A 26,648-nucleotide genomic window follows, 5' to 3' on the forward strand; every position below is an offset into this window, starting at 1 on the left:
CTGATGAGCAACTTCAGCAAAGTCTCAGGATACAAAATCAATGTGCAAAAATCACAAGCATTCCTATACACCAATAACAGACTTAAAGAGAGCCACATCAAGAACAAACTGCTATTCACAATTGCTACAAAGAGAATAAAATAACCTAGGAATACAACTAACAAAAGATGTAAAAGGACCTCTTCAAGGAGAACTACAAACCACTGCTCAATGAAATAAGAGGACACAAACAGATGGAGAAACATTCCATGTTCATGGTTAGGAAGAATCAATATCGTGAAAATGGACATACTGCCCAAAGTAATTTATAGATTCAATGCTATCCCCATCAAGCTACCAATGACCTTCTTCATGGAACTGGAAAAAACCACCTTAAACGTCATATGGAACCAAAAGAGAGCCTGCATAGCCTAGTCAATTCTAAGCAAAAAGAACAAAGCAAGAGGCATCACACTACCCGACTTCAAACTATACTACAAGGCTACAGTAATCAAAACAGCATGGTACTTGTACCAAAACAGAAATATAGACCAATGGAACAGAAGAGAGGCCTTGGAGGCAACACTACACATCTACAACCATCCCATCTTTGACAAACCTGACAAAAACAAGCAATGGGGAAAGGACTCCCTGTTTAATAAATGGTGTTGGGAAAATTAGCTAGCCATCAGCAGAAAGTAGACGGACCCCTTCCTGACACCTTACACTAAAATTAACTCCAGATGAATTTAAGACTTAAACATAAGACCTAACACCATAAAAACCCTAGTAGAAAACCTAGGCAAAACCATTCAGGACATAAGCCTAGGCAAGAACTTCATGACCAAAAAATCAAAAGCATTGGCAACAAAAGCCAAAATAGACAAATGGGACCTAATCAAACTCCACAGCTTCAGCACAACAAAAGAAACAGTCATTAGAGTGAATCGGCAACCAACAGAATGGGAAAAAATTTTTGCAATCTACCCATCTGACAAAGGGCTGTTATCCAGAATCTACAAAGAACTAAAACAGATTTACAAGAAAAAAGCCAGCAAGTCCATTCAAAAGTGGGAAAGGACATGAACAGACACTTTACAAAAGAAGACATACATGAGGCCAACAAACACATGAAAAAATGCTCATCATCACTGGTCATTAGAGAAAAGCAAATCAAAACTACATTGAGATACCATCTCACGACAGTTAGAATGGTGATCATTAAAAAATCTGGAGACAGATGCTGGACAGGATGTGGAGAAATGGGAACACTTTTACACTGTTGGTGAGAGGGTAAATTAGTTCAACCATTGTGGAAGACAGTGTGGTGATTCCTCAAGGAGGAAGACATAGAACTTCCTTTTGACCCAGCAATTCCATTACTGGGTATATATCCAAAGGATTATAAATCGTTCTACTACAAGGACACATGCACATGAATGTTCATTGCAGCACTGTTCAATAGCAAAGACCTGAAACCAACCCAAATGCCCATCAATGATAGACTGGACAGGGAAAATGTGGCACATATACACCATGGAATACTATGCAGCCATCAGAAACGATGAGTTTGTGTCCTTTGTGGGGACATGGATGAATCTGGAAACCATCATTCTCAGCAAACTGACACAAGAACAGAAAATCAAATACCACGTTCTCACTCATAGGTGGGTGTTGAACAATGAAAACACATGGATACAGGGAGGGGAGCATCACACACTGGGGTCTGTAGAGGGGAAGTAGGGGAGGGACAGTGAGGGGTGGGGAGTTGGGAAGAGATAGCATGGGGAGAAATCCCAGATATAGGTAACGGGGAGGAAGGCGGCACATCACACTGCCATGTGTGTACCTATGCAACAATCTTGCATGTTCTTCACATGTACCCCAAAACCTAAAATGCAATTTTAAAAAAGGAAAAAAATTATACATACAGAAATCTTCTAAATATCCTAACCAATAAAGTAAAATAAAACCCACAGAGCATGTATTTTCAATTCAATTAACACAATCAATGACGAGGATTGGCAAACAGCAAAGAATAAGATCATACTAAATTTTTTTAAATGCATTAAAAATTTTACTATGACAAAAAATAAATTAATAGTTCAAACTGAATGTAGGAACTGCCTTTTCAAGATATCAAAATTGCTTCTTTCTAGATATAGCTACAACTACTTTAAGAGAGGGAAAAGGACATGAATAAAGATGGTGTTTACTTTCTTCTAATAGAATATTCATTATATAATTCAGTCCTGAGATTACTAGTGACCTAAAATCTATTAACAAATTGCATTTATCACTTAAAACTTTAAAAGGAGTCTTTTCTGCTTTAACACACACACATACACAGAAAGAGAGAGAGAGAGAGAGAGTTCTTAATCTCAGGCACAGCGAAATAGAAATTGATTATAAAACCAACAGATACTGTGTGTTTTAAACTTGCTAAACACAAGCATTACAATAACAAAATTTGAACTACATCTTTTCCTGATTTAAGAGATTGTCTTTCATGTGTTAATAATTTTTTGAGAAACTTAGTACCAAATTAATTATATGCAGAGACAAATAACCTGAGTATTCATCACACATTCACCTACATTTAGAGCTTTAGGCACAGTAGTAAAGTCACAAAGAAAATCTAGACTTCTATAAAAAGACATGATCTTTACTGGTGCTTAGATGAACAAAGAGGTAGCTAAAAAAAAAGCCACCATTTCTCTCAAATGTCATCAATTACATAAGACCTCAAAACACACACTGATTTGAAAACAAAATCCATTCTTATTATAAACAGTGAAGACAGATTAATTTCATCTATTTCATAGTAGCAGGTCTTCCCCTGATATTTATAGCAGGCAGAAATACTTGATTTTACTCTTTTGTCACCAGAGATAATTGCTATATCACTTGCCAACATGATGAACTCATTTTATTAGTCAAATGTTGAATTCCACTCAAGTGCACTTAATACAGTACTACACATTATAAGTTGATAGAAATTGAAGAGATCTCCAATTAGAAATGGAATTTTCAAAAAATATAACTAACACTAATTATCAAGTTGTATGTTTCATTGGTGTTCTAATGAAACATATAAAGCAAACAATTTGTTTCCAGCATCTCTGAAAGATTTAGTCCTTCAATGTATTAAAATAGTAGTGAGAAAATATGCCCTTGAAATATAGACTCTGAAGTACAGTTTAAAAAATTAAAACCAATTTGATATGGTTAATTCAGACTATGGTTAAATTGCAAGGGGAGAGCTCAGAAGTTCATACAAGTTTCAAATTAGTCACATTTGTTTGAAAAAAAAAAACACACACACACACAAAATGTAGTTGCCTGCAATGTTTACATTGTGTCAGATATTTCAGATCCACGTATAATGTAAGCCTTGAAATCCTAAACACTTAGTTTCTTAAACATTTCTGGTAACTGAGGAGGCATAAAAAATCCAACAGAATTACATTTAAAATGAAGCTGTTCTTCCTTCTTTTATAAAATACTTTTGATTCCTAACACAAAAAAATATGCACAGAAAGACATTTATAATTTTTAATCCTTTTTTAAAACTGATGGATTACTGATCTTGAAAAATCTCTCTACACAGTGTTTGCTTTGCTTTCTTCAGTCTTCCTTTTCTTCCAAGAGCTTTGCTATAGATGTACATCACCATGTATACCGATACTTCATTTGACTGTTCCCACAACTGTAGAGGGGGCTTTATTAGCCAACAGCTTGATCTTTAATATTTACTTCTGATACGATTCTCTAACTTTCGCCTGGAGTGCGTCACATGTTTTCTTGGCATCACCTAGAAGCATGGCCGTGTTAGGTTTGTAGAAGATTGGATTGTCCACTGCAGCATAGCCAACACCCAAAGACCTCTTCATAACAATCACCTGAGAACCAAAGTTTAAATGAGAGAGAGCATTTAACAGACCTGCCTAGGACCTGTTAGGCACACAAACATTGCTCTTCACTACCTTTGAACAAGGTATGTACCACCACTAATTCTTTAGTACAGGCACTTTAAAAATACACAAAAAGTATTTTTAATGAATGTTTGCATTGTATCAATTTTAATATTTAAATATGCCTTTATTCTTATATCCGTTAGAGAAAAAGTCTTGTTAATAATTCATCTCTGAGTAGTAAGATTACAATGATTTTCTTCTTAATGCTTTGATCTATAAAGACCATGTATACCATTTTCTAGACAGCAAAATAAGCATCTTTCTATGAATGTGCTAAAGAAAATAAGATTAGTACATAAGTTTCCACTACAAATTCTAAAACAGATGTGGTTGAGTGGGAAAACTGTGTTATTCTTTTCAGAAAGTGCTAGGACAAAACCTCAAAGAGCAATCCAGCTTCTCACAAGGACAGAGCTAATAACTAACAGAATGTTCCTACAAATCAAAATGGAAGAAGTAAGTCAATCTATAATATTGATGTGTTATAGATATTTACAATGACGTGTTACGGATGTTGCTGTCCTGCTGAATCTCAAGTCAGTTTTCAATGAAATGAAAAGCCTTTCCATGGTCTAGTAGGACATGTAATCTATCCAAAAATGGAAGAAGTGCAAATGTATCCTTTTTCTTATAGCATTAGTATGGTAATGCACTCTGCAAACTCTGAAATATTGACTATGACACAACAGTTTTTTATACACACATGAGCAAGTACATTTTATATCTACTCACTCATCACAAATACTAAGTTTTAAACTCCCATATTTACAATAAAAAGAAACAAAATTAAATGGAAATGTACATTATGTTATTAGGATTTTTTAAATGCAGATGTGACTCAGGAGTAGTAAAATGTGCCTACTGCTGAGGCAGAGAAAAATTTACAAGCCTCTGAGTTATCTAAAATCTAGCAATTAGCTTTTTCAGAAATAATATGCATGAGCGAAGCTTGCTTCCTTATGCCATGTTATGGTTTGGATTTCTAAATCACCTTTCTGCTAGACACTGTATAACAACTTATAAATTCCATTTCAAAAAAGTTAAACGAAAAAAAAATATGCTCATCTTAGTATATGAAGGCAATGATACTGACTCACTGTCCCAGAGGGAAGCCATCTGCTTCATGGGATTCGATCTGGAATTTAGCCAGACTCATTCCAAAAGCTCACAGCTCTTTTTTCAGCTGTGGTTACAGATTTTGTTAATCCACCCACATAATCTCATCTGGTTCTACTTGTGATGAGGGCATTCACTTACGTTCTCTGGTGGCCAGAGAACAGACAGAAGCTCGATATAGGAAACTGGGCCCTAAACATGCTCTTACTCTTGGGCCTCCTAGAAGGCATCATCATTCCTTATCAAATGATCAAAGAAATTTCTGTGTGTATATTTTAAGTGACCTTTGGTTATCAGAATGAAATACAAGTCTGAAACTTTACCTGCTTTGATTTCCAGACCTCAAGAACTGGCATGCCTGCAATAATAGAGTTGGGATCTTCTTGAGCTGCTGAATTAACAGTGTCATTAGCTCCAATTACAAGGACCAAATCAGTATCTATATAATTAAAGAAAAAAGAAACGATATATAACTCAAAGGGTCACTTTTACATATTTTCAGATAAATTATAGTGATCTTACTTTATAATAACAATAAAAATACAGATTTGCACTTGTGCCAGGCACTGTACAAAGAACTTTATCAGAGAGGTTAAGCTACTCAGCCAGTGTCACACACTTAAAAAGCAGTAGGTCTTGCATTTGAACTTAACCATCTTGACTACACCCTGAATTATTATGCTTCTCCCCTCTCAATAAATCTACCTGATCTTGCTATAGTGTCACATGATTTTATGAAATTTGCTTTCCACTTTTACCCTTTAAAATGACCATTTAAATCTCAAACTATAAGAATCCAAGAGGAAAACCTAGGAAACACCATTCTGGACATCAGCCTTTGGAAAAAATTTATGACTAAGTTCTCAGAAAACAATTGCAACAAACACAATAATTGACAAGTGAGACCTAATTAGACTAAAGAGCTTCTCCATAGCAAAAGAAACTGTCAAGAGAGTAAACAGACAAGCTATAGAATTAGAAAAAATATTCACAAATGATATACTGGACAGAGGTCTAAAATCCAGAATCTATAAGGAACTTAACTCAACAAGGAAATTTTAAAAAAATAATAAATAACACTTAAAAATGGGCAAAAGACATGAACAGACATTTCTCAAAAGGAGATATACAAGTGGTCAACAAACATGAAAAAATGCTTGACATCACTAATCATAAGAGAAATGCAAAGCAAAACCACAATGAAATTACTATCTAACACAGTAAGAACAGCTACTGGTAAAAAGTCAAAATAACAGATGCTAGCAAGGCTGTGGAGAAAATGGAACATTTACACACTGTTTATGAGAATGTAAATTAGTTCAGCCACTGTGGAAAGCAGTTTGAAGATTTCTCAAAGAACTTAGAACTGCTATTTGACCCAGCAATCCCACCATGCAAAAGAAAACAAATCATTCTACCAAAAGACACATTCACTAACATGTTTATTGCAGCACTATTCACAGTAGCAAAGACATAGAATCAACCTAGGTGTCCATTAACAGTGGACTGGATAAAGAAAACGTGGTATGTATATATCATGGAATACTATAAGGCCACAAAAAAGAAGGAAATCATGTTCTTTGCAGCAACATGGAAACAGCCGGAGGCCATTATCCTGAGCAAATAAACACAGGCACAAAAAAGCAAATACTGCACATTCTCACTTATAAGTGGGAGCTAAACACTGGGTACTCAGGGACATAAATATAGCAACAATAGAACCTGGAGACTACCAGAGTGGGGAGGGAGGAGCGGGACAAGGGCTGAAAAATTGTGGGGTACTATGCTCACTACCTCCAACCCTCAGCATTCCACAATATACCCAGGTAACAAACTTGCACATGTACCCATGAATCTATAATAAAAGTTAAAAAAATACATAAAAATAAAATAATCCCTAAAGATACAATCTGATGTCTAATAGACAATGGTATCAAAATCCTCACTAAAGCCATGTCCATAATTCCTGGAACTGGTTAGCATTACACATAATTTAATAACAGTAGAATCTGAAAAGGGACATAAAATTAAAATGGCCTAAGTTTTCTCTTTAAGAACTGCAATATAAACTACCTTAGAATGGTGCCAAAAAATGCCACGTGAATCCAAACATACACACAATTTCATTATTTTTTTTCTAATAAACAGCATTTCTTAAGTTTACGGTGGATATTTGCCAGTGGGAAGTGGTTTCATTTTAACAAACATAAGCTTGGGCCAAATGTCATTACCATTTGACATCTGCCCTATGACAGCTATAAAGTAGAGCACCTTATCTAGGGAAATTCTAGTACTTTTTAAAAAGAAAAGAAAGAGAAAACTACTTCACCAGTCATACATTAGTACAATTGGAAACCAGTAAAATCTCAGAAAGTGGCATGAATCAGACACTTAATTATCAACAGAAGCACTCATAAATGAAGAGTCTGAGGTTGAGTAACAAGCTACTAAGAGTTAGGATCTGGATGCAAAAGCCAGGTTTGCCCAGATCCCCAATCTTCAACATTTCTGCACTGCACCCCAAGGTTTTCACCATCTTTCAGTTCTTCACAGAGGAGAAAACTTTACCTGTGCTGTTCATGACTCTTTTGTACCTTATTCAATATTGTCTTTCACTTATTTAGTTTCAACTGCTTATCTACCATGTACAAGTTCCTTTTCATCTAACTAGTTAGTGTTCACTGAATCTACAATTTATATCCCAAATCTGGCACTGCTTTATTCATAGTAAGAATATTTAAACTTCGCCATTGCCCCATCACTTACCTGGGAAATCATGGTTGATTTCATCCATTTCCAACACAATATCATATGGCACCCCAGCCTCAGCCAGCAGCACATTAAGCTGACCAGGCATTCGGCCTGCAACTGGGTGAATTCCAAACCTAGACATGAAACAAATGAACAGCTGGCCTTACTTGACAGGACATAATGTGCAGAGACCCCAGTATTACCTCCAAATCTGCACACTTTGTTCTTGGCATCTCTGCTTTTTCCTGGTACTATCTGATCTCTACAGAAAGAAATAGAATTAGTCCGGATACATAGTCAATTTACAAATATTGAAGTTGAAGATTCAGTATCTTAGTATGCAGGAAGTATAATTTCCCTCAGAAAAATAAAAGCATAACTCTGGAACAAGACTCTTCTATATATGTTTTCAGTGTAGTGAACTTCCAATAATGTTAATAAATAATAACACCTTACATTTTAAAAGCACCGATTGTGTTCTCTTGTACTTTCTGATAACTCTTTAATCTTTTTTTTTTTTTTTTTTTTTTGGAGATGGAGTCTCGTACTGTTGCCCAGGGTGGAGTGCAGTGGGGCTATCTCTGCTCACTACAACCTCCCCCTCCCAGGTTCAAGCGATTCTCCTGCCTCAGCTTTCCAAGTAGCTAGGTTTACAGGTGCCCACCATCACACCCAGCTAATATTTTGTATTTTTAGTAGAGACAAAGTTTCATTATGTTGGCCAGGCTGGTCTTGAACTCCTGACCTTGTGATCCACCTATCTCGGCCTCCCAAAATTCTGGGATGACAAGTGTGAGCAACCACGCCCAGCCTGAATCTTGAAAAACCTATTCGCCTAGCCTGGAATTAAGTGTTTCCCATGAAAAATCAACATTATTCTATCAAAAGCTGACTTCCCATTCAACTTTATCCTCTTCGTTAAAGGTAGGGAGATGGCTGGGAGTGGTGGCTAAAAATGCCTGTAATCCCAGCCCTTTGGAAAGGCCAAGACAGGCAGATCACGTGAGGTCATGAGTTCGAGACCAGCCTGGCCAACATGGCAAAACCCCATATCTATTAAAAATACAAAAGTTAACCAGGCATGATGGTAAGTACCTGTAATCCCAGCTACTCAGAAAGCTTGAGGCAAAAAAATCACTTTAACTCGGGAGGAGAAGATTGCAGTGAGCTAAGATCATGCCACTGCACTCCAGCCTAGGTGACAGAGTCTCAGAAAAAAAAAAAAAGGTAGGGAGATATATATTGTCATACACATGATGTTAAAGCCTACAGCCTCTCAGAGGATGACATAAAGTACTACTTCACATCACAGAAGACATGTGATGGGAACACACAGGAGTATCTAAAACACAGAGTGGGTAATAAACAAGCAGAGCTCCACACTTAAGATAAAGGACAACCAAAGCATCAAGCAAGTTCTTTCAACCACAGATATAATGAGGTCTTTAAAGTCTTTTAATCCAACCTCTTGCCCAGTATTTATCTGTCTTCACCATACTAGGAACAGTGTGTGACACACAGGAAGGTCTCCATAAGAAGTGAGTGAATGAATGAATTCAAAAAGAAATGCAGTTTATACTATTTCTTGGAAGAGATTCCTCCAATCTCAGCTTAAATACCTTCGGTGACCAGAAATTTACTCCCTTCTAAGGTCTAATCCATTACTAGACTACGTGTGTGTGTGTGTGTGTGTGTGTGTGTGTGTGTGTGTGTGTAAGCATATATATTCATATAGTAACATATTCATTTATATACAGTAGGTCCTCACTTAACATCATTCATAAGTTCTTAGAAAGTGCAACTTCTTAGAAAGTCCAACTTTAGGTGAAACAACATATAATGAAACCAATTTTACTCAGGCTAATTGATATAAATAAGAGTTAAGTTCCTACAGCATATTTCTGGCCACAAAAATATCACCAAACTTCTAAATAATGACCAAAATACTTCTAACATAAAACATTGAAATAAATGTGAGCTATACATACAGTTAGGAAAGATTAATAAAATCAAATAAGATAATTATTTGGTTAGATAATTATTTGGTTAGACCTGGACAGGACCCCATCTCATCACAGGGTGCACTCCCAGACACCCACACTTACTCAGACTGGGACCATGTAGACACACCAATTCACCTAACATGGACATCTTTGAGATGTGAGTAGAAAGCAGATAATCCAGAGAAAACCCATACAGACAGAGGGAGAATGTGCAAACCCCACAGAGACAATGGCCCCAGCTAGGAATTGATTTCTTTGTCTGATCAAAGTGGCAATAAAATTATACTAAACAAAAGGACATTATTTGAGGATTTGCCATATATATATATATAATGTACACCTCCAAATTATACATATGTGTATATAAATAAATATAATATTAACCAAAGAGAAACTCCATTTCATTGTTTTCCAAGGTCTGCAGTTGTGCCATCTGGAACCACAATGAATCTATAGCCTCTTTCATTTGCAGATTCCTGTCAGCTATCCTAGAGACATGCTGTGGCTGTGTCCCTGCCCAACATGGCAAAACATAGTCTCTACTGAAAATACAAAAATTAGCTGAGTGTGGTGGTGGACGCCTGTAATCCCAGCTACTGAAGAGGCTGAGACAGGAGAATCACTTGAGCCCGGGAGGCGGAGGTCCAGGGAGCCAAGATCGCACCACTGCATTCCGCCTGGGCAACAGAGCAAAACTCCATATATTAAAAAATAATCAGCAGCACATGTTCAATCTAGAGAATTAAGTCTGATGAAGAGAAAGATATCTGCATGGTCTTACAGAGAGCTCAAAGCAGTTTGCCCCTCTTCCCTTACTCTTACCTCAACTGAGAAAGAAAAAAATTAAAAACTTTTCATGCTTTTTCTGATAGGTACTTCACTGAAAACTGATCTGTAATCAGAGAGTAGTTGTTAGAAATATTTAACTACCTGTACACTTTGCTGAATGGACATTTGATTATGTAGATAGAGTCCATATTTTTGTTTTATCCCCAGATTATAATTCCTTGTAAATTCCTAATAAAATAGATTTTACGAAGTTTAACATCCAAATCTCTGCCAAGAAGAACTTACATTGAAACTGTAGTTTATTAATTTGCATTTTAATGCACTGTCTGGTAGACACAGGTACTGACAATATTTTAACTCAATGTTGTAACCATTTTATGGGCAAACCAAAGAAAGGCACAGAGATTGTGCCCCAACAAAGGCAGAGACCCTACAATTAAATTTTAGGGCCCTACCATGTGAATATTTTTGAATAATAATGGAACAAAATCACTTCCAAAAGACCATATTTTAAAATAAAAAATTTTAGATTGAAAAGGTCATTTCACTTTAACAGAGATTATTAGTAATATATCTAAAGTATTGTATTGCTTTATTAATCAGCTGATTTTCTTTCAAAGTTAATGCCAAATTGTATTTCAACTGTACCAATTTCAAATCAACATTCAAATTAACTCAGGGATTTTTTCCCCCAATTATCAAAAGTACTCTTCTATCACTGACTAGACCCAATGATGAAACTAAATAACTAGATTTAGTTCCAAGAACTGCAGATTAAAAGGATCAGAGGGCACTTGCATAAGGTTCAAGAGAAACACAAAGTACCTAACAACCTAAAAAATAACACGCAGTGGCTGGGCACTGTGGCTGACACCTGTAATCCCAGTACTTTGAGAGGCCAAGGCAGGCGGTTCACCTGAGGTCAGGAGTTCAAGACCAGCCTGACCAACATGGTAAAACCCTGTCTCTACTTAAAAATACAAAAATTAGCTGAACGTGGCAGGACACACCTGTAGTCCCAGCTAACTCGGGAGGCTAAGACGGGAGAGTCGCTTGAACTCAGGAGGCGGAGGTTGCAGTGAACAGAGAGTATACCACTGCACTCCAGCCTGGGGACAGAATGAGATTCTGTCAAAACACACACACACACACACACACACACACACACACACACACACACACACACATACCAGTAAAAAAAAAAAAAAAAATTCTGGATCAATTGGCTAGAAAACAAAAAGGCAAAACTATGATTTTCAAATAAACCACAGAAGATTACCAAATACTTTTTATTTTCACAGAAGAGAAGAAAATGTTCAAATGTGAAAGAAAGAACTGAAATTTTTTTATAAAAAATCTTTCTGTTAACAATTTAAAACAAATACTTTATCTAAAGAAATTTCAGGCTTCTTTTTTGTGGGCCACAAAAAGAATCTGCCCTCAATCTGCTCGCATGCATAACCCCCAGTTCAATCCAAAACGAATCCAAGAGTATTTTACTTATAACTCAGAGGATGGTTGGCAGTGGGCATGATCAAGACCACTACGAAAGCTGGTATAGCCTTTTATTTATGGAAGGTGGGGAGGGATCTCAACCAATGGTCTTAATCACTAGTAAGAGCAAGCAGCAGCTTAGAGGGAGCCCAGGATTTCCAGAATAACTACATGACATTGCCCTAGCTCAACCCTACAGTACTAACTTAATCACTTGTGCTCTTTTGAGGTGTTTAAAAATTAATCTTGGGCCACCAAAAATATTTCCTAATTTCCCAATCCAGATCACCAATAAGTGTTTCCTGCATCCCCCAAGCCCATTGGGCCCACTGCTCTTCCCAAAACCTGACTGGTGAGAACTTAAGACTAAGAATTGCTGTTATGTATGACATTTAAAGTCTGTATTCGTTTCATATTGCTGCTGTAACAAACCACCACAAATTTAGTGCCTTCAAATAACACAAATTTGTTATCACTTAATGGTTCTGAAGGTCAGAAGTCCAAAATCAGCTTCCCAGTGAGAGAATGTGTTCTCTTTCTGGGTCGACAAGGGGCCGTAGTTTTAAGGGCAAGAACTTCCCAGCGCCACGCCCCCCTCCCATGTCTCTCCATCAGGGAGATTTAACGGTTTATGTTTAAATTTCTCAGGCGAAGGAAGAAACCAAGAGTCAATCACCCCAGCGGAAGTTCTAAGGAACTCCTTTCTTGGCCCAGGGTCTTAAAGAAGATAGGGGTTCCTCCCAGGTTAAAAGTCCCCTTCTTCCACACCCCTTTGAACTCCATCTTTGGGTCCCCTTCCATGATGACTCTCTTGTGGAAGCTGCTTTTCCCCTCCTAAACTCCATCTCTCTCTCCCAATTCCCTTCCACTCAGTGTGGAAGCTGCCTTTCCTCTCCTGGATTCCATCCTTCTGGATTCTCTGATTCAGTGTGAGAGGAGCTTTCCTCCTCTGATTTTCCCCCTCTGGATTCTCTGACTCAATGTGAGAGCGGCTTTTCTTCCTCTCACTCAGTGTGAGAGTTAGCTGTTTCTCTCTCCTCATTTTTCCCTCTCTGCTTTAAATAAATCACTTTCTACATACACTTTTGAGTCTGGCATTTACTTTTATGAGCACACTGTGCCATTGTCTCCTCTCTCATTCTTGAGAGGGCAATAGACCAAGAACCTGGAGAAACGTCCTCTCAAGGGAACTGAGGGTACCCCTGAACCTGGAAACACCTGGACTAAAAAAAAAAAAAAATCAAGATGTCAAGAAGCCTTAATTCCTTCTGGATCTTTTTGCAATGTATTCCCAGGTGTTCTTTGAGCTTTCCCAGGTGTTATTTGGATGTCTAGATCTCTAGCAAGGCCAGAGAAGTTTTCCTCACTATTCCCTCAAATATGTTTTCCAAATTTCTAGATTTCTCTTCTTCCTCAGGAACATCAATTATTCCTAGGTTTAGACATTTAACATAGTCCCAAACTTCTTGGAGGCTTTGTTCATTTTTTTTAATTCTTATTTCTTTGTCTTTGGTGGACTGGATTAATTCAAAAGCCTTATCTTTGATCTCTGAAGTTCTTTCTTCTGTCTGTTCAATTCTATTGCTGAGACTCTCCAACACATTTACATTTCTCTGTGTCCTTAATTTCCAGAGGTTGTGATTGCTTTTTAATTTATGCTATTTCACTGAAGATGTTTCCTTTCATATCCTTTATCATGTTTTTTATTTCTTTAACTTGGACTTCACCTTTCTCTGGTGCCTCCTTGATTATCTTAATAATCAACCTTCTGAATTCTTTTTCTGACAATCAGAGATTTTTTCAGGAAAGGACATCCTGTTCAACAAATGGTTCTGGGATAATTATAAGCCACATGTAAAATAACGAAATTGGATCCTCGTCTCTGACCTTATACAAAAATCAACTCAAACTGGATCAAAGACTTACATCTAAGACCCAAAACCATAAAGATTCTGTAATAACAGAAAAACCCTTCTAGACATTGGCTTAGGTGAAAACTTCATGACCAAAAATCCAAAGGCAAATGATACAAAACAAAGATAAATAGATGGGACTTAATTAAACTAAAAAGCTTCTGCACAGCAAAAATAATAGTAATAATCAACAGAGTGTAACAGATAACCCACGGAGAGAAAATCTTCACAATCTATACATCTGACAAAAGACTAATGTCCAGAATCTCCAAAAAACTCAAATCAGCAAGAAAGAAACAAACAATCCCATCTAAAAGTGGGCTGAGAACATGAATAGACAACTCTCAAAAGAAGATATACAAATGGCCAACACACATATGGAAAAACGCTCAACATCACTAATTATCAAGGAAATGCCAACCAAACCACAATGCGATACCACCTCAATTCTGCAAGAATGGCCATAACCAAAATATCAAAAAATAATAGAGGTTGGTGTGGATGCAATGAAAAGCAAACATTTTTACACTGCTGGTAGGAATGTAAACTAGTACAACCACTATGGTAAACCGTGTGGAGATTCTTTAAAGAACTAAAAGTAGATCTACCATTTGATCCAGCAATCCCGCTATTAGGTATCTGCCCAGAGGGAAAGAAGTCATTACACAAAAAAGATACTTGCACACACATGTTTATAGTGGCACAATTTGCAATTGCAAAAATATGGAACCAGCCCAAATGCCCATCAATCAATGACTGGATAAAAAAAAATGTGGCATCTCAGCCATATAAATGAATGAAACAATGGCATTCATAGCAACCTGGATGGAACTGGAGACTACTATTCTAAGTGAAGTAACTCAGAAATGGAAAACCAAACATTATATGTTTTCACTCACAAGTGGGAGCTAAGCTATAAGGATGCAAAGGTATAAGGATACATTGAACTTTGGGGACTTGGAGAAAAGGGTGCGGGTGGCAAGGGATAAAAGACTACAAATTGGGTACAGTGTACACTGCTGGGGTGATGGGTGCACCAAAATCTCAGAAATCACCACTAAAGAGCTTTTCCATGCAACCAAACACCACCTGTTCCCCAAAAACCTATTGAAATAAAAAAATAAAAATTTAAAAATTCCTTCTGGAGATTCTAGGGCAAAATCCATTCCATAACTTTTCCAGCTTCTGCAGTCTTCCCTCTTTCTTTGGTGCGGGGAGAAGGGGCACATCACCCTAACCTCTGCTTCCACTGTCACATCTTTTTTAACTCCGATCCTCCTGCTTTCCTCTTTTAATGACAATACTGAGCCCACCAATAATCCAAGATAATCTCCCCATCTCAAAATCCTCACCTTCATCAAATCTACAAAGTCGCTTTTGCCATGTAAGGCAACACAGACATTTTGAGGATTTGGATGTAGACAATTTGGGAGACCACCATTCTGCCTACCACAAAGTTCTCCAGTCTTAAAATTCAGTGAACTAGGACTTGTATTTTAGCTAAATACCCCAATATATACTTTGTGATTACTTTTAGATTTCAATTTTATATCCCTCCTTGATTCCAGCTTATTTTGTTGAATTTCATGTTTTTAATAGTGCTTTTGTCAGCTTTATATTAATCCATCTGGCTACCATCTTGAGGCTTTACCTGAAGTATCTTGGACCAAATTAGAAATTAAGGACCTCTAAATATGTTAGTTCTTATTTTGATGTCTTGATCAGCTGCAGACTGCATAAAGACAATGTTTCTGTTGAGCTAGTTATAAAGAGTAAATAATTGCCAACAAAACCATCATGTTATGCCTAATATCCCAAAGGACAGATCATTTTATATCTACTTGCATAGTAATTTATTACGCTAAATTTTATGACTCTAAAGCCAGAGAAAAACACATGCAAGATTATTACAAGAGAATGCCAATGTTTTGAGAAAAATAACAGAATACAGTCAAATGTGTAGAGATATATATTTGCACACTGATGAGTCAATGTGAGTTTATAAAAAATTCTGGCACATGTAACTGGCTAATCTCCAAAGTATGTATTAAAATTAATTATATAAGACACTGGTTGGCCATAACGAGCAATTTCCAGGAACTGATGGCCAAAGCTCATCAATGTTCCATCATCACATGAAGAATATCCAGAATTTCAACATGCAAAACCTACCAACATTTTAGTTCTTCTCTTTCAACTAGGAAAATTATCTTTCATTATGTACATCCTTGAAAAAACAGAGTCAGCTATCCCTCACCATGACAAGATTCTACAGAAAGAAAACTACTAAAATGAGGTCATAGAAAGATCTTGCACACTTTCAGAATTCTTCCTTTATGCATCTACTATACAATAACATAACTGGTCGACATGACTGTGCTCTCCTAAGAGTTCCCTGAGTATAAGAATGAACCACATCTTATTTATCAGTTCCTGGCACTCTACTGCAGGGACTCAATGAAAGAGAGAGAAGGAGAAAAGGGGTTTTAAACAACATAGTGTGCCCAATAAGGTATACTGATTCATACACTTTCTATGTTTCTTTTTAGAGAAAGAATTTAGAAAAGCCACATAGGGCAGCAGTTAAGAGTTCTAGATTGCCACTGCCAGGGTTCAAAGCATTTGGACAATTTACTTCTGTGCATGGGTACCATGGGATTGATAATACAGTCTCCTAAAGGACTATTAAGAGATTTAAGTGAGATAGTTTGTGTAAAGAGCTTTCCTTACAACGTGCATTAGACCAACATCTGGCAGGCATAAGTCTTCAATAAATGTACATAGCAATTATCCTGCTCAAATATGTTTTTGTATAATCATATAAATGTTCTTCTGTGTTTTTCAAATAAGTGCATATTTTTAATAATCAATATAAAGAAGCACACATTTTCACATTAAAACAAATGTTGATTTAATGTCAACACTTACTGGGTTGCTTTTCTAATTTTTATCTTATAATGCCAGTAAAAATCAGTAGAGTCCAGTAAAAGCCAGAAATTATTTGTATTTGTAGCTACATCAAAAGTATTAAAAAAAACTGTGTAGTCAATCTAGATTGAGGCCAATAATTATAGACATTGGGGTCCCAAGAAACTTGGTCAAAACTAACATTCAAATACACATTTACTCTGATAGATTCAAATTTCAAAGGGCCATTTTTAACCATTTAACAGATATGATTAGGCAAAAAAATATTGTTTCCTTGGTTGATACATACAACAAATGTCATCAAGTTAGGATAATCTCTTCAATATCTTGAAGCAAAAAAAAAAAAATTTTCAACACAATTTACTATTTTCCTCTCCCAAATATGAAAACAATAAAGCCTTTCATGGAACATTAGTTAATAAAAAAGCTCAGCCTTCAGTCATCAATTAAGAATAGACCCAGGCACAGTTCAAAAAAAAGTAGAAGAATCTACTCAAATGAAACAACCTGATCTTCAGAATCTTTTAAATTAACCAAGGAAGAATAAAAACAAATATGAGTATATATAAGAACTATTCATGAATACTGAGGATACTGGGTAAAATTTGAAAAACAAGCAATTCAAAAAGTACTATTTTTTAAAACCCTCTTTTATAATATATGGTGACATAAACCTCATTCTTAGAGTTTTTCACAACTTTACATTAGATTTCAGACACCACTTGTTTAAAGGGGCCACAACAGAAATTTCTATGATCATAGACCATGGAGACAATATGTCCTGACCAGGGTACATAGCAGCAGTTTTCTTGGGCATGTGGGGCTATTAAGGAATATAAAACATCACCACATGGATCCTACCACAACTGTTCAAATAACTGCATTTTGCTTCTTGCATTATGGAAATACCAGACCTAGTTCAGCAATAAACTATTAAGAATGGTTAATTAAATTGTGCATCCCAATTCAACAATTATACAAAGAAACCACAAGTAACAATTGGGCCCCTTTCTAAATTATTTACAGTGTTTTTCCATTTTGCAGCCTCTCCTATTATAAATAGTGACAAGGATTACTAGTTTTTTTTTTTTTTAAAATAAGCTCTTTATGACCTTCAACTATTTGTTTACATGTTTTGTGAGTCACTATGCAAAACTTGTGTCCATATTCCAGACGTTCAGAGTTACTTTCCCGTATTTACTCTGCTTTACATTTTAAAATCAAGCTGGATATAGGACAATGTACATTGATAGCATTTTGGAATTCTGCCTTCCCAATACTATCATCCCACAATTTTCCTAAATTTGTTATAATAGCCTTCTAGGAGGTTGACAAATTAAGCAAAAGACATAAACAGAAAATAAAAAGAAGCCTCGTTTGTTAAAAGTCTACTAACTTCTCCTGTTTTTAAACCATAAATATTTATAAATCCATAAAACTTTAACAGTTAAAATAGAACTTAAAGATCTTCCAATCCAACTGCTTCTTAAGGGAGGAATTCTTCATTTACAAATTATACCAAAAATGTTTGCACAGTGTTCTGTCCCAAAAACAGGCTGGAAATTCCACTGTGGATAGAATAAAGAGTCCCTAGTATGGGCTATACCTCAAAGACCTTTGAAATTCTGTTAGTATGTGGCAATGTTATCTTCTCAGGAGGGTCTCTGGAGGTAACCAAAGGATTTGTTACTGTATTCAGTACTTTTTTACATTTATGCATTTAACCTATGAAAAATATGATAAACTCACTGCAACGGCAGGTTTCTTTGGTTTATCACATGCTGATCAGAGCTTCCGGTGGACAGTTATAAATCACACTATTAAAAGCAAAAGGAAAAGGGGTTTTTTTAAGCAATCATTTTAGTGCATCAGTTCTGAATAAAAACTTCCAAATCATGGTGTCAGCAGGGTAATTGTTCCCGTTAGACAAATTATATCGTTGCTGGTGAAAAGGCCTGGACCAACTGGGTAAGGCTAGTCTATCCATCTGAAGGGAAACACGTTAACAAAGTGAAAAAAAACAAACTATCCTGACTAGGCAATTGCTGTCCACAAAAACTAATGAATGAGATAGGTGGTAGAATCAGCATCTCTGGTAAAGCTTCTCAGGCAAAGGAATAAACACCTAGCTTTTTAAAATTGTGAAAGTCCTTAGAAGCAGTGGTTCTGACGAATTCACTCATACAATTCCCAGTGGGGGGAAAAAAGTGTTTGATTTCCTAGAATTTTCCAACAGCCAGAATTAGAGAACACTTTGTACTTTTCTTTCTTTTTTTTAAAAGGCAAATAAGGGCTGAACTGTTACTCTATTTATGAATTCTGTTGTTCATCTATGGCCTTCCCTTTTTCAGAGGAAAAAAAATTATGAAAGTCAGAGAGCTTATGAAAACATCTCAGGGGGACAATTTTTCTAATGCAGAATAACAGACCTTCTCTTGTGAATGTGAATGAGAAATGTTTGATAGGCTACAGTCACATTTTCCATCTGCATATGTGGCCCGTGACACTGAGACCACCCGAAGAGATGACATGTCACCTGAAGAGGATCCGCTCAGATGATCTAGACCAAACATCCAATGCAGACCTCTATGAAACCATGTCCCAAAACTACCTTTGCTATTCCAAGGAGATTAATTATAGATTGTGCCCAAATCTGACTTTTCCATCACTTAACCAAATCCAACTACCAGGCCCAGAATAGAAACTGCGTGACTACTGACACTGTTTTGATTTTAAAATAGCCAACAAGATTATGAAGAATGATATTAGAAAAAAAAATTCAGTTTGCAACTAACTCTCAAATATTACATTCTGGCATATTATAGAGATTTAGTTAAAATTATATATAATGTCATCTTTCTGTCTGAATAATTTATATGATGCTATTGAATGGCTCTTGGAAAGCAATGGCTAATGAGCTCAATAAAATGAAAATTATTTATAAGCAAGATTCTTATTTGGTTGTTCACATGAACTGCACTGTGAAAACTCAGCTCACGAAGTTTCCTATAACTACTACTAGAACCAGAAGCTAAAAATCACCCTGATGTGACAATGATTTCATCAATAGTGAGCATTTTTTCCTTAGATCACAGGAACGCCTGTGACAAGAGTTTCTAAGGAATGCATCTCACAGTGATATGACCGAAAGAAGCTTTACAAAACGCCTAAAGCACAGGCTTTAACCCAGTCTTTTGTTCTTTCCACCATATCAATATGCTGTGGACAAGATAAAGCCCATCTGGGATAAAGGTGGCCACTTTCTAGGACCCTAACAGACACCTTCGATCTGGGCGATTACTAGCAACTTCACACAATAGGTTGAACATAGATGTGAGTGAATGCACATATTTTCTTTGGTTTTCCTCTCATCCATCAAAGTTTCACTCATTTGACCAATTACAAAAATAATCCATACCCACTATCCTGCCACCATGTTTTTCAAGAAGGCAGCCCCAGAGCAAAGTGCAAAGAAACACACCAAATTCAAACACACCAAATTCTTTAAGAAAACCAAAGGCACTGGCTAATTCAAGGCCTAATAGTGGCAGCTGTAACTCTAAAACTGTGATATAATAACGTATGCTATAGCTGTTTTCCAGTTTTTCAAGTAACGTCAAAATTGGAGACAAATGGAATTAGAATCTCCAATTCTGATTATCTTGAAGCCTATTAATTAATCAATTAATTAATTAATGTAAATTTCTTGAGACCAAGAATTTTCATCTGTTGTTTTCACTGAGGTATCCCCGGGACCTACAACAGTAGCCTGGGAAAAAGTATTACATATTATAATTATTGTTCAATGAATGGTTAAGAATAGTGGTGTCTTTATTTTTAAAAAGTATTACAAAGCTGACATGAAACTGCTGAATAACATCTATCTCATTACTCAAATACTCTACTAGAGTTTCTATTCTCATCAGAAGTACGTGACTTTATTGCTTCACCAATCTGCAAGGCTTGACTCTTCCTCCACCCAAAAACATAACAAATCCAAGAAGGCTAAGTTTGGTTATCTGAATCACATTTAGTCGATGAAAAACAGGAAAATCCTGGCGGAGCATGGCGGCTCATGCCTGTAATCCCAGCACTTTGGGAGGCCAAGGTGAGCAGATCACCTGAGGTCAGGAATTTGAGACCAGCCTGGACAACATGGTGAAACTCTGTTTCTACTAAAGTTACAAAAATTAGTTGGGCATGGTGGTGCACACATGTAATTCCAGCTACTTGGGAGGCTGAGGTGGGAGGCTCGCTTGAACCTGGTAGGCAGAAGTTGCAGTAAGCCAAGATTGTGCCACTGCACTCTAAGCTGGGTAACAGAGCAAGATTCCGACTCAAAAAAAAAAAAAAAAAAAAAGGAAAATCCAGTTAGATAGACAAAATATTTTATTTTTAAGTGTCTTCAAAGAATCAATTTCTTAGTAAAAATTACATATATTTAAATCTATAGCCATATTACACAACGCTGTAAAACATTATTAGACTGCAAATATTACAGGCAGCTATATATGTTTAGACAGTATGCAAAAAGAAATAAAAATATTTCTTTTTAAAAACATGCAAAATATTTCAGGTTGTAAAAAGTTTAAAATATTTCCCAGACAGGTAACTACGCTTTGGATTCTTACCCTACTGCTCTACTTGTCTTAGCATACTATTACATTAAATGGAATTCATTCACTGATTCATCTGTTAATAGAGATTTCTTCATAACTATAAACTTTTGAGAATTGCACTTATGCAACCTTGTATGTTCAGTACCTAACAATAAATTTCTTAGTAAATTATTCATAGAAAGATATCACAGAACATTAACAGGAAATCAATATATAACATCAGTTAGTCAATCAAACAAGTTGTGGCTCATGCCTGTAATCCCAGCACATTGGGAGGCCAAGTTGGGTGGATCACTTGAGGTCGGGAGTTCAAGACTAGCCTGGCCAACATGGTAAAACCTCATCTCTACCAAAAATACAAAAATTAGCCAGGTGTCGTGGTGTGTGCCTGTAGTCCCAGCTACTAGGGAGGCTGAAGCAGGAGAATCACTTTGAACCCAGGAGGCATATGCAGTGAGCCAAGATCGTGACACTGCCCTCCAGCCTGGATAACCGGAGTGAAACTCCTTCTCAGAAAAAAAAAAAAAAGAAGAAGAAGTTGAAAGGTGTTTAATAAATTCAAATGACTTCTATAATAATGCAAGCAATAATGATTTATAGAAAGAAAATCAAGCAGTGATTAATTATAAAAAAGAAAAAAATTCTACCCCTTTATAATTACTCAATGGGAATACTATCTCTGCTTTATAATGGAAAGCCTATCATATAATCAATTCAAAAATTGGGAAGGAAAAAGAAAAAAATATCTGTGGCTCTTACATCATAAGATTGTTGTCATAAAATGCTTTTAGACATCAAGGAGAAATAAGGTAAGCTATACAGGCATTCTGGGCTTCTGGGGAGCAATGATACCTTGGCCACTAAAGAAAGCCTAAGCCAGTGAACTTTCATGACATTCTAAAATGAGTTCTTGTCATGAAATGTCATGTGCTTCATTATATAATATTAGCTCTTTGTGAGCATGTTATGACTATGGCCAAAGTAAAGGAAAACAGGAGTGTCTCTAAATCAATCATGGGCCATGAAGCCAGACAGACTGTATGACAGATGCGATTTTTCTTGGCACCACTTGGGCGTAACTAATTGATGACAATCATATGTCCATACTGGCACATTTCCACAGGGGATGTGTGTGAATACGTCACCACATCTGGATGCTAGGCATGCTGGGGTCCTGAGGCACAAAGACCTACTAACTCCAGAGGCCCAGCAGCTGTACTCAATGAACACCGTGGGAGCTCCACAGCGTGATGAAAGGACTAAATTACTGCACACTGTAAATACAGATTTATTTCATTAAAACACGAGGTAACTGCTGCAGCCATCTCTTGTTCAAATAGACGTTTGCCCCTTTAAAAAAAAAAAAAGGAAAAAGCTAGCATCTACATATATACATATTTCTACCTTTGTAAAGAAAATTTGCATTTCTCCTGTGAAAAGATAACCTACACACAAAGCAAAGTCACAAAAGTTTCTACAAGTCTCTTTTAAAAAAAAAAATTAACAGAAAAATATGATGATCTGCTGTCATCATTTTAGCAAGAATAGTCCTCTTCCATTTAATTCAAATGGAAGATTTACATAATTTGTTACAAATTTCATGTTGAAAATTCAACATACTATAGTAAAAAAAAACCACTATGATATGTTAATATATAATTTCACCTTTAATATGAAAGATGGCTATAAATAACTAACTTACAAATAGAGACTGAACTAAAATCTCATTCTGAACCCACATAATAAAAAAATTATTAATTTACAAAATTATTTGAACTATATTAACAATTACGTGAACCAATGCAAAGATTTCTCATGAAAAGTCCTATTCACAAAATTACTTCCATAAAAAATGTGGAACTGAAAAACTATTCATATATGTATAATCAAATATTTCTCACAAACCTTTCATCAAATAATTACTTTTCCTAAGCAGTGTGACAGAAATCATTCTACAACAGTAGTTTATATCATGTCTTCTTAGATAAAATTCTAATTTTAATCAGATCAGAAACAAAAAAATTCATTTGTCTTATCTCTTTTCTTTTCAGATCATTTTTCCCCATCTCTTATTTCCTTTGACATTTCCCTTAGGGTCCTGCCCCTTCAAGCTGCACTATAGTCACGATGCTCTTCACTCCACATCCACCTATTTAACACTGGACTGACTTTCCAAGATGTCTGGTTAACCTAGGCTGATCAATGGGTAGCAAGAGAGGTATGTAAAATTAATCTTTCCCTTTCCTAAGAATAACTAAGACATGAAAGGCATCTTTCTTTCTCTATTATGACTGCCACTCATCTCCCAAACATTTACATGGTTAAAGAGGGCATTATGAATATATTAGACTTTTTCTCATGTGGACTGAATAGAGAAAACAATTTCATTTTAGGAAAATCAGAAAACGTTGTTTAACACATCCTTTTCCCTTGCAGGCCTACAAACACCCTCAGTAGCAAAATGATGACTTTTAAAAAGCACAGCTTAATATCCTGTGTAAATAATGGAATACATAACTAAAAAGTAGACTTCTTATGTAAAAATTTTAAAATAAGTTCAATGACTTTTCTCATCTTCTAGCTTCAATTTATCTAAGATTATCAATAAACATGAAAATCTATCACAGATATGCTGGTGCCACCACAAAATAGTATTTTGATTCTATATATTTGACAAAGACAAACTACAGATTGGAGGAAGGAGTGGAGGAGTGAGAAAAGAAAGGAAGAGTAGGAAAGAAAGGAAGGAAGAAATTAAGCACAGCTGACACAACTGCTAACACTGATACAATTTAGGTAGCCCCTGATTTCATCATCTAAGTTTCTTTCACCACTGCTAACAGCTGGGGCATTCCAGCCAGAGATTAGGATTCTGCATCCAGTCCAGCACAAGTTCTCTGACTGTACAATGTTTGGATTATTTTCTCATCATCTGTCTCCAGACAAAAGCATAAGGTTGATGTCTAAAACTTTCATGAACAGAAATTAACAGCTTTGTCCACAGACATTAACACCCTAGTAAACAAACTAATTCTATTTAATGAGTTACCTTGTTTCTCTACCTTACAGTGTCACATCAATGCAACTGCTAGTGAATCAGCCATCCCACAAAATGGGCAGCAGTTGTCCTTCCAGAGGTAACTGCAGAGGCTCTCTGACTCTTAAGTAACATCAGAGTTCCAGAATGGGGACCCAAAGGTGAGCAGGACAGATGCAAAGTACCCTTGAGGGTCACCAAGGTCATCAATCAATGGCCATATTTGGACGTTCCTCAAACCCTTTATCCAACGTCATGGAGAATAAGCTAGGATCGCAGAGTCCTCAACTTTGCCATTCTGTTTAATATCCTCCTAAGAGCAGACCAATGCCCAAATGGCAAGTGGCAGGAACAGCTGCTGCTCCAATTTATATTTCAAAATGTGGATAGCTTTATAAAAAGAACACTTTCAGCAGTCTTTTCCACCCTGAACATATGAGAGCTAAGTCAACAAAACAGTAATCAGCACACAGGTTTATTACTTGGTCTTGCTCTTCACGGCCTCTCTTTTAAGACTTTTTGTTTTTCTTCAGTGTGACCAGAAATCAAGAAGATACAACCTGATATAGTTCAAATGTTTTGTTTGACCTCTTTCCTCAAATCAAACCACAGAGAAACAAGACTTCTGATTTCCCCATTAATAAACATCCAGGAATTTGGAATGACAAAATTTCCTTTTCCAAAATGAATCTACAATATTTAGAGTTGATGCTAATCCAGGGACAGCAAAATCTAAATAGTACAGCTAAGACTAGAATAGGGCTTGTTAATTAACAGCTTAACCTCTTTACCTAGGATTATATATGTAAAATGTCACTTTAAGAAACAGTCATCTTTTTCAGAAACCATCTACAGCTGACCCTTGAACAACATGGGTTTGAACTGCGAGGGTCAACTTATCCACAGATCTTCTTCTGCCACTGCCACTCATGAGAGCAAGACCAACTCCTCTTCCTCCTTCTTCTCATGTCACTCAACATAAAGACAAGGATGAAGATCTTTATGATGATCTACTTCCACTTAATGAATAGTAAATATATTTTCTCTTCCTTATGATTTTTTTAGTAACATTTTCCTTTCTCTAGTATTTAATACACATAAAAAATACGTTAATTGATACAAATTTTGTTCATGTTATCAGTAAGCATTCTGATTAGTCGTAGGCCATTAGTAGGTGAGTTTTGGGGGAGTCAAAAGTTACCTATGGATGTTTAACTGTCTCGGGGTGTCAGTGCCCCAAGCCCTACATTGTTCAAGGGTCCACTGTATTTCCTTTTCTCCATCCACGCATCTTACACACACTGCAAGCCTCTCCACTGCAAACACTTACCTGACTTTTTTGCCTTGCTCAGTGAGCATCTTTACCAAATCAGCGATAGGGTATTGAGCTTTGGCTGCACAGAGACCATAACCTGCAAGGAACATTAAGAACACAGAAGAATGTGGTTTTTTATTTTGATATTACATGAAGTACAACTTCTCTCTTGATCAAAATACATGTTTATGCCAACAGAGGCAATCATTTATCGACTAGAAATGAAAGCAAACTTATAAGATGACCTTTTAAAAATATTGTCCTAAATTTGAAATTGAAAACGTAATGATTGCTCCTCAATCTCCTGTAGTGTCTGATGCTGCATCCCCATGCCCCAAACCGCACACACCCTTGGGTGTTCCCTCTCTTGTCTCTTTCTCTGTCTTTCTTTCCTTCTCTCTCTCTCTTTCATGTTTTTAATCTCTCTTCATACTTGGCTTTGATGACATTGCAGACTCCAGTCCCAGCCTAACTTTGTTGTTATTCTTCCTCTAGTTCCTTGAATAGTTTTCCTCCTTCTTTTCTCCCCTTACATGATAAAGTTTCCCACAGGGCTTTAACTTTAAACCCTCACACTCTCCATGAAAATCTCAGCTCATCTCAAGGCTTCAACAACCATCTGATGATTCCCAATCTGTCTGCGGGCTCAACCTGTCATTTGAGCCCCACTATAACATGCCTCTTGTCTCATCTCTACCTTAAATTTAATGTTTCAAGAAAAGAACTC

The 26,648-nt window shown here is 36.4% G+C and overlaps 1 protein-coding gene across 5 annotated transcripts in view; it reads right to left on the minus strand.

Moving 5' to 3' along the window:
* Positions 1–2,623: 2,623 nt before the first annotated feature.
* Positions 2,624–26,648, minus strand: part of NNT (nicotinamide nucleotide transhydrogenase) — a 92,232-nt gene continuing 68,207 nt past the window's right edge. For all 5 annotated transcript variants that reach the window (XM_074386054.1, XM_010336627.3, XM_003925878.4 and 2 more), the window contains 4 exons: positions 25,937–26,018; positions 7,839–7,957; positions 5,396–5,511; positions 2,624–3,881 (listed from right to left, as the gene is read on the minus strand). In XM_074386054.1, coding sequence (XP_074242155.1) covers positions 3,732–3,881; positions 5,396–5,511; positions 7,839–7,957; positions 25,937–26,018 — 467 coding nt within the window. In that variant the 3' untranslated portion in view covers positions 2,624–3,731. The remainder of the gene's footprint in view (positions 3,882–5,395; positions 5,512–7,838; positions 7,958–25,936; positions 26,019–26,648) is intronic.

The sequence above is a fragment of the Saimiri boliviensis genome, chromosome 1, assembly GCF_048565385.1.
Source record: "Saimiri boliviensis isolate mSaiBol1 chromosome 1, mSaiBol1.pri, whole genome shotgun sequence".
NCBI lineage: Eukaryota > Metazoa > Chordata > Mammalia > Primates > Cebidae > Saimiri > Saimiri boliviensis.